The 9826-nt window shown below is 35.1% G+C and overlaps 1 protein-coding gene across 1 annotated transcript; it reads left to right on the top strand.

Annotated features, from left to right (window-relative positions):
• The first annotated feature begins 206 nt into the window (after positions 1-206).
• Positions 207-1937, top strand: LOC145089727 (uncharacterized). The gene is made up of 2 exons (XM_079028126.1): positions 207-815; positions 921-1937. Exons 1-2 carry the CDS (start codon positions 207-209, stop codon positions 1935-1937), a joined length of 1626 nt encoding a protein of 541 aa, XP_078884252.1.
• Positions 1938-9826: the final 7889 nt, after the last annotated feature.

Below are 9826 nucleotides of genomic sequence, written 5' to 3' on the forward strand. Positions count from 1 at the left end.
TCAACAATTTGTGTATAAGTTGTCCTCAACACAATATACCCGAACAACTACTTCTTCAACAAATTTATGAGCGTATGAATGAAAAAGATCGGAGGATGATTGATGCTTCAAGTGGTGGTGACATCTTCAACAAAACCCTTCACGAGATCTGATTACTTTTTGGTACCATTTCTCAAAATCAAAGGAATTTTGGGACTCGAAATGACATGAAGAGAAATTCTACACAAGTGGTTGGTGAAGTTAGCAACACTCAACATTTGGAATCAAAGCTCTTGGATTTGACTAATGTGTTAAGTCAAATGGTGGTGGGGAGTGGTCAACAATTGATGGTATGTGGTATTTGTGCAATGACGGGCCATTATACGGATAAGTGTCCCACACTTGGAAGTGAACCGGAAGATGTAAATGCAATGGGCGGATATCAAAGTCAACCAAGACCCATGGGATTTCAAAATAATTTCAACCCAAATTGGAGGAATAACCAAAACAACCCTTATCCACCAAAGCAAAATCCACCAAATCTTTTGATGAGACCCCAACATCCACAATACCAATCCCAAAAACCTCCATATCCACAAAATTCTGATAACCCTCCAAATTACCAACAACCTCCACAACAAGGCCAATCAAGTGGTACCCATCAAATGAGCCTTCAAGAACTTGTCACTTCTCTTGATGAAAGCCAAACCCAATTTCAACAAGAAACCAAGAATACTTTCTCCAACATTCAAGCACAAATTGGAGACTTGGCAACCGCTCTCAACAAGATAGAACAAAGGGGTAGACTTACATCTCAACCCGAGAAGAACCCCAATGTGAGTGAAATAACTTTAAGAAGTGTCAAAACACTTGGATAAAGCAACCCTAAAAGAGTTTCAAGAGAAGAAGATGATGAGGTTATTGTTGTTGATCCTTCGAAGGTTGAAGCTACTCCAAAGGAACCGGTTGTACCAAACGTTGATCAACCCGACTCTTCCAACAAACCCATCAAACCATTGGTCATACCACCTCCCTTCCCTTCCCGGTTAGGCTTTTCCAAGAAGATAGAAGAAGAAAATGAATTATTTGAAACTTTTTGCAAGGTCCAAATCAACATTCCACTATTGAATGCTATTAAGCAAATTCCAAGGTATGCAAAATTCCCCAAGGATTTATGCACCAAGAAGAGAAAATTCAAGGCAAATGAAAAGATTCAAGTCAATGCAAATGTGTCTGCGGTTATCCAAAAGAAGTTACCTCCTAAATGCAAGGATCCGGGAATATTTGCTATCCTTTGTACCATTGGTGATTTGCATGTCGAAAGTGCTATGTTAGATCTTGGAGCCTCGATCAATGTGATGCCATATTCGGTTTTTCAATCTCTTAGTGTTGGAACTTTGGAAGAAACGGGAGTCATCATTCAATTAGCAGACAAGTCAAGTGTGTCTCCGAGAGGAGTGTTGGAGGATGTGTTAGTACAAGTTAATCAACTTGTTTTTCCGGTGGATTTTTATGTCATTGATCTTGAAGAGAAGACTCCTTCCAAATCATCTATGATCCTCCTTGGAAGACCTTTCATGCATACTGCTCACACAATCATTGATGTCCATAAAGGAAAGATAACTATGGAGTTTGATGGAGAAACCATTCACTTCAACATCTTTGAAGGAATGAGGTACCCTAGCAACATTTCTCCATTGTATCGGGTTGATGTGATTGAGCCAATAAACATGATAAGCCCTAATGTATGCACAGACAAGATAATCATGGAAGATGATTGTAATCCTAAGAGGGAACCTCAAAGAAGATTGGATCCTCCAATGATGGAAGTGGTCAAGAAGAAGATAATTAAAAGGTTCAAAAGGTGCAAAGAGAAGAAAAAGGCATTTCATGACAAGCACATAACCCAAAACATTTTATTCCGGGTCGAAAAGTTCTTCTTTATCATTCGCGGTTAAAGTTATTCCCGGGAAAATTACGATCTCGATGGCATGGACCTTTCATTGTTATAAAATTGTTTGATCCTAGTGTGGTTGAAATCAAGAGTTTGGAAACAAACCAAATCTTCAAAGTGAATGGGCACCATTTGAAACTATTTTATGAAGGCTTTGACACGGGAGAATTCAACAACGTAACAATGGAAACACCGATTTACGAAGGTTGACGGAAGCGGGGCTATGTCATGGCAAAGACGTTAAATAAATGCATTGTGAATAAATAATATCCGCTTGAAGTTTTGGGTGTTTCTAAACTTGAAGTTGGCCTAAAAATAAGCATATAGAAGTCTTCTAGTGATTTTGGTGAAGTTTGAAAAATTCCACAAATTTGACTTTTGTGCGGGTGCCCGCGCAGACTTTGCGCGACTAACCCCATCCGCGCAGGTCCCTAGTTCCAAATTGCACCAACATGGGGTGCTCTCTGATTGCTGCGCGCGGCCAGTTCCCCACCCGCACAACTGCCCAGTTTGGGCATTTTGGTCATTTGGCACACCATAACCTATGGGGATCAGATCTAGAGGCTCATTGACGATTTTTCACCATTGGAGACTTGCAAGAGGCGATTTTGGGAGCTAGAAACCATTTCCTTTCATCTTTCCAAATCTTAGGTAGTTTCTTTATGCAATTAGATTATTGTTCTTGTTACTTTGTTGCCATGAGTGGCTAATACTCTTTATTTGGTTGACTTTGGCTGAAAACCAATGAATGTTTGTGGGTTTTGAAGGATTTATGTTGATTATCAATTTATTCCATGTTTATGATTCTAGTTTGCATTTCTTATGCTTATTTGATGATTTGATCATGAGCTTAGTAATTGAATGAGCAATTGTTGATTTGTTTATTTGATTTTGCATTCGATCATTGAATTTATCTAGAACAAAAGCTTTATGATGGTAGAAATCATCTCTAGCTTATGAATCATAACTCCTTTATGGATGTGTAAGCATTTGACATCCTCTAGGAATTGGGGTTCCTTCATTCTTAAGGCTAATTGATTTCTTGGGATCAATTGTTTCAATTGACCCTTGATCTTAATTAAGAAGGTGTGTTGTGGGCTTCCCCAACCTCCATACTACCTATGAGGAATCTTGGCATGCATCTCATGCTTCATGATTACTATAACCAATTTGGGATGAAGGATAAGCTTTGTATTAGATCCTAATGATAAACACATAAATGTTCATTGTGTTGAATTGACTTAGTTAACCAACTATCTCCAATATTTGAGCATCTCATCAACTTGCTTAATTGCAAGATTTTTAATTATTCAAGTTTTTTTAGTTTTCAAGGAATCAAACACCCTGTTGGAACCTTTAGAGTTTAAGACTATCTATGCTGGAGTTTGAGCCATTTCCATGAAAGTAGAATGCTATTTGGTCTTGTTGGGGCATGCAAAGTCACCAAGTCAGTGACTTTATGGGTTTAGACGTTAGTTGGGGCTCAAATCTATGGTTAGGACTTGTTGGACCAAACATTAAGAGCTTAATGAGGATTTGGCTTAATGGAGTAGTACATTGGGCATACAATTCTGTACGCGTAGTGTCCAAGCCAAACAACATGTACGCTTAGCGTACAGCTGAGTACGCCCTGCGTACTCAGTCAGATGGAGTTATGAGTATTGGCTTCGGTGTAGGCTAGCTGTTGGGCTTTTTTGTTTTAGGCTTTGTTGGGACATCAGGTTTTGGGCTGTTAGTGATGTTAGAAAAGGCCCCGGAAGGAATTGGGCTAAATTTGGAAAATTAGGCCATGGTTTGAGCCACGAGTGGTTTTTAGCATTTTGGGCTTAAGTTATTGGATTATTATTAGACCATCAAAATATAAAGTGTATAACTAAAAAGAAGGATTGGGCCTCATGGCAAGACCATGTAGAGGTTTGGGCCCACTTTGGAAAACTGGGGCATATGTTGGGCCTTAGTTGATTATGTGGCTTTTTGGGCCTCCAGGGTGTGAGTTTGGGCCTTGGTTTTGAACCAAGCTATGTTAGGGGTAAAATGGTCCATTTACCCCAAGTGGGGATTTATGGTTATGCATTGAAACTAGGGATGAGCGAAAGGACCGAACCGGTCGGAACCGACCCGACGGTTCTACCGGTTCCCGGTTCCTACCGGTTCTTGTCGTGTCTTCAAATGTTGGAACCGGTCCTTGAAAAATAGCATCATACGGTTCCGGTTTTTTCCGGTTCTATCGGTTTTTGCTGGTTATATCGGTTCCGGTTCCTACCGGTTCCCGGTTCCAAAAATCCACAAAAATAACATCCCGGTCCCGGCCCGACCGGTTCCATCGGGTTCCGGTTCCGGTACCGGTTCCGGCCGGTTCCCCGATCCATATGCTCATCCCTAATTGAAACCCAAATGGTTAATTGGGTTTTGTCTTGATGATTAACAGTACAAGGATCGGTCAGCCAACAGTAAGGGATTTATTCGCGGGACTTCAGCAATGTGAGAAGTGTCTTCTCACCATACCAATGGGTCTAAGGCACCAAGGCCGGCCCATTTAATGTTATATGGATTGATGGTTGATTATGTGATATGTCGCTAGGACATTTGTATGGAAGTCCCCGGGGGGTTCCCGTGGCAGTATATTAAGACCATGAAGAGGTTCCCATGGTATATAGTATAAGTCTTTGGAGGGTTTCCACGGCTTCCTAGTATGTTTACTGTTTAGCTCATATGATATTCCCATGATTAGTGTAGACCGTGTGGAGGTTCCTGCGGCAATTAGCCAAGACCACGTGGGGGTTTCCTGTGGCACTTGGTGTAGGACCTTGGAAGGTTCCACGACATCCCTATATGTTTATATGCATGGATTATGTGATTAATATGGTTTATGTGATTATATGGATTATGTGGGGTATGCTCTAGAGAACTCACTAAGCTTCGTGCTTACAGTTTTGTTTATGGTTTCAAGTATCATTGTTTTAAAACGGAAGGGCTCACCTTGATCGCAGTGCACACACCCGTGTTCTTCCGCATTATGTGATTTTGGGACATAACTCTGATAAACGTTTTAATTAAGTAATGTTTTGAATGATTGAATGAAGTAACATTTGTGTTTGGCTATAATGAAAAATGAAAATTTTACCCTTGATTTTTGGGTCGTTACATAAGTTATGAGGGCTAAAGTGTGATAAAATGAATCTTGATCATGTATATGGGTCTAGGGGTTATTTTGACATACTTGAGGGCCTAGATTATAACTTATGTCGCATATATTGAAGCTTAACCCTAAAATTCAGGATTCTTACCCTATTTGCAACCAACAAAACTGTTGTTTTTTTTTTCAAAAATCTGGTTTCACAACCGGTAAAAATAAGAACGAAAGCTTTAAAAATGTTGAATAAAACTAAAACTATTTTACCCACCAATGATCATTTTGCAAGAGTTAGAAAGATTAAAACAGTCGTAGAAGGGAAAACATAACAACCTTTGAAGACTTTGATCCTCATGGGAGGTTGGAAGTTGATGAAGTGTGGCATGAAACTCTAAAGCAAGAGTTCTCTACAAGTATCCACCAAGCAAGAGTAAAACCATCAAAACATGCTAGTATTCACTTGTAATTTGTTGTTCACAAGCCTTTGAAATATATACCAAATATATGTTCAAAGGTGAAGCAACAAAGGGGCTTTGACTAGCATCAAAATGCAAGATAATGGAGGAGAAGAAGAGCTTGTAAAGCTCAAAATTGGCAGCCCTCTTAGAGAGTATGGAGCTCTCGGATTTGGCTCTAAGAAGAGGAAAAAGAAGACTTGCAAGAAGTGTGTTAAAACCCTTCCATGCTCTCTCTTATATAATGGACAAAAAGTGAAAGGGGGACCATAAAGCAAAAGCAAGGACAACTTTGTCCCAAGCATGGCATGAATTGATTAAACAATTCAAAAGAAGACCATGCTTGGTCTCCTCTTGCTTTTTCGAAAAAGCATGCCCAAAAAAAGACAAAATTTGTCTCATGGCTAGTTTATATATACATATATGTTATCTTTATAAAAATCAATCATTTTTATAAAGAATTCCCAACATATATATATATATATATATATATATATATATATATATATATATATATATATCTTATTTTTTATAAAACTATCTTTTATATAAATTGTAACTAGCTTATTTTATATAAAACTGCTTTATATATCAATTGAACTAGTTTATTAAGATATAAATATAACTTATAATTAATAATATTTTATGATATATTTCATAAGTTGTTATTTCTCTAATAAATATTATTTCCACAAATAATAAATTCCCTATTAGTAAAATATTATTTCCATGAAATAATAATTTTACAATTAAATAAAAGTGTTGATATATTTATTAATAATCAAATTACACTAATAAATAATCAATTGACGGTAACTTGCTATATGGTGTGACCATATAGGATCATATCTTATTAGCAATATCATTCTATAATGACTCTTGGGCATACAAGATCTTTCCCAAACTTTCTTGAGAGAGACTCTAAGTGTGTATATCTAGTGTGAAGTGTGTAAGGGATTCAAGTAAAGAAATATATGTATTCTTGAAGAAATCTTGGTGGAGTTAGTGTTGCCTTCCTCTCATTGTTCTCCTAATTGTGTACTCATGAATTTCCAGTTGGTAAGATGCTCTTCCTTTGTGTCATCTTCTGTCCATGTGTTGTATACTAAGGAACTAGCCATGGATGGTGAAAAATCCATATTGTAATGTGTTGTGTTGGTTGCCAAAGTGCTCTATGTTGGGTTTTTATTCGAAAATTGTTTCAAAAACATAAATATAGCATCATAAGACTTAAGATTTGAACAAAATAAAACTAGTTTTATTCCCACCAAAAGCTCGTTTTGCAAGGAAAGATTCAAACAACCATAGAAGGAAAGTGTTACAACCTTGAAGAGTTTGGTTCCTTTTGGCACTTAGGAAGTTGACGAATATGACTTTAAGCTCCAAAGAAGAAGCTCTCTAGAAGTATCCATCAAGCAAGATAAAACCACCATATATGCTAGCATAACACTTGTAATTTTTTGTTCATAACCATTAAAAATATATACCAAATATATACGTTCAAAGGTGAACCAACAAATAAACTTAAATCTAACACCAATTGCAAGAGAAATGAGGAGAGGGAAGAGCTAGAAAAATCAAATTTTTGGCAGCCCATAGAGAGCATTATGCTCTCGACTTTCATGCTCCAAAGAACGGAGAAATATCCAAGTGAAAAACTAGCTTCTTCCATTTTATGCATTGGCTTTATATTAGCTTTTAACTAAAGAAAGAGGAGACACAAAAGAAAAAGGAAAATTGTCTCTCTTACAATCATGGGAAAATAATTAAAATAAGAAAAAGCAAATCTTGACCCATCCCCGTTGAACTTCGAACATGATGGTCAAGGGTAAAAAGATAAAAGGGCAATCTATTTATTTAATCATCTAGTCATATATATATATATATATATATATATATATATATATATATATATATATATACCCCTTTTATATAAAACTATCTTTTATATATAAATAAACTCTAACTAGTTTATTATGGTATAAATATAACTTATAAATAATCATACTTTATGATATATTTCATAAGTTTTCATTTCCCTAATAAATGTTATTTCCATAAATAAACTTTCCCAATTACATTATTTTCGTAAAATAATAATTTTCCAATTAAATACAAGTGTTGATATATTTATTAATAATCAAATTATACTAATAAATAATCAATTTATGGTAACTTGCTATAAGGTGTGATCCTATAGGATCATATGTTATTATCAATATCATTCTATAAGAACTCTTAGGCATACAAGATATTTCAATCTCCCACACGCACAAGACTCATCATAGATTGATATAGACAGTGGTGAACATCTAGCAACATTTCACTGCCCCCAATAACACATGAATAAAAATGTCATTCATCAACATCTAATTTCCTAAAGCTCCAAGCTTCAATTGATGTATTAAGGTAAGTTTATCAGTTATCCCTTTTTTATAAACATCATGTTGAACATCAGACTTGGATTACAATCAATCTCATTTCGAGTTCAACTTTTGGTAACGCATGTTAACTGTCTAACTCTCAACACATAAGAGGAACAAATCCCATCTTGACTACATAAGCCTCTTGAATAGTTCACACCATACCTGAAAATGGCTTTTATAACTGCCCGGATAAGGATCAACATTTTACCATATCAAAGAACGATACTCCCCACACTTAAGTCCGACTATGTATCTTAGGTGTTAAGGATACAAAGATAGTATCTTTAATCAATTATCACTCATAATTGTAATATATGAGATGATATTGATGTTGGTCCGTTTAACCCTAGTTTTGTGACAAGTACCTATGAAACTTGGTTACAACCACTTGCCTACTTTCATCTAGTGAGAGTCAACCAATCCAAATCACATTAGTCATGCTTCATAATTGTTCCCATAATTATAACCGACTATGAAATTTTAGAATAATAAGATTATTCATAGATTACACATGTTAATATAAAACACAAGTATTAATGTGATGATCATATCTCAGTATATCAAATAATTATATAATAATTGTTATTAAAATGTTCCAATATCCAAATACTAAATCCAAATCCAAATCCTATTTCTAGAATAATAAAGTCTTCCAGCTGAATTGTGACCATTCATACTTAGCTTAAAAAAGAACTTTGTTAATGGGTCCGACTAAATTTAATTTTTGTTAATTATGTGAATACTATCATCTCTATAGTTGACTATACTCTAGGTATAGTTAAATATCTTAAAGAATATGATTGGTGTTCTTTTGTGACATAGAGTCTCTTAGCTTGATTAAGTATACTCTCGAAGTCACAAAGATTTATATGTGATCCTTGAGTGGCAGAAATCAACATAATTTTTCAATGAAATTATTCATCCAATCATATTTGATTTAAACTTCTAAAGTAGTGGTGTATTCTTATTTGGTAGATTGTGTAATTATGTTTTGCTTGAACCTCATTCCTACAAAAATTACTCTTCATTCCATAATGAATTCATAATATAATTATATTTCATATATATATATATATATATATATATATATATATATATATATATATATATGTTTTGAAGTTAGCATCTTATGTAGCTCTTTACATAAAGATATTCTTCCTAACTAATTATCCTGTGAACACTCTCTTAATTCTTCTTAAGTACTCTTAGAATGTTCTTATAGTCATCTAGCGACTTACCCATGTATTCAATTTGTATCTCATGAAATGAAATAAATTATTGATTCATTTTCCAAGAAAATATAATATAAATCATTTCATCTAGCTCAAGCTTATGTGCTAGGTCCTTTTGAGACAAACACAAAAATGGTGTCATGTGACAATGCCAAGAATCCTCCAAAGGAATCTTGTATCTTGACCTTTTTCAAGATATAGATTTTACATTCCAAGAATGTATCTTGTTATTCCTAAGTCTTTCATTTTAGAAATACTTTCTTATTCAAGGTGAGACAACCATACATAGTCGGCATGTTATTTCAAATGATTAAGTATGTCTCATTCATACATGATTAGGAATATCACTATCCTCCCACTAGTTCTTACTAAACACACATGTTCCTTTCATTATGGTATAAAAGCATACCTTGTATCTTCATATTAAAATGACTATTCCAACCTTGAGATGTTTTCTTTACATCCACATGTGGATCTTAAGCATTACACATTTTGTTAGGATAACATGGATTAAGAAAACTTCCAGGCTAAGCTATATAGATATATTCTAATAGATATCTATTAAGAAAAATAGTCCTTCTTGAAATCTATTTGCTATATCTCATATTAAGAATATGAAGTTATAGTAAATAATATCCTTGTTGATC

The sequence above is a fragment of the Lactuca serriola genome, chromosome 2, assembly GCF_051521515.1.
Source record: "Lactuca serriola cultivar US96UC23 chromosome 2, Lser_US96UC23_V15, whole genome shotgun sequence".
NCBI classification, from domain to species: Eukaryota; Viridiplantae; Streptophyta; class Magnoliopsida; order Asterales; family Asteraceae; genus Lactuca; species Lactuca serriola.

Excerpts from the sequence above, each read along its gene's own strand:
- LOC145089727 (XM_079028126.1), top strand. The coding sequence starts at position 207 with ATGAAGAGAAATTCTACACAAGTGGTTGGTGAAGTTAGCAACACTCAA. Across the intron at positions 816-920 it reads AACCCGAGAAGAACCCCAAT|GTTGAAGCTACTCCAAAGGA; the intron begins GTGAGTGAAATA and ends GATCCTTCGAAG.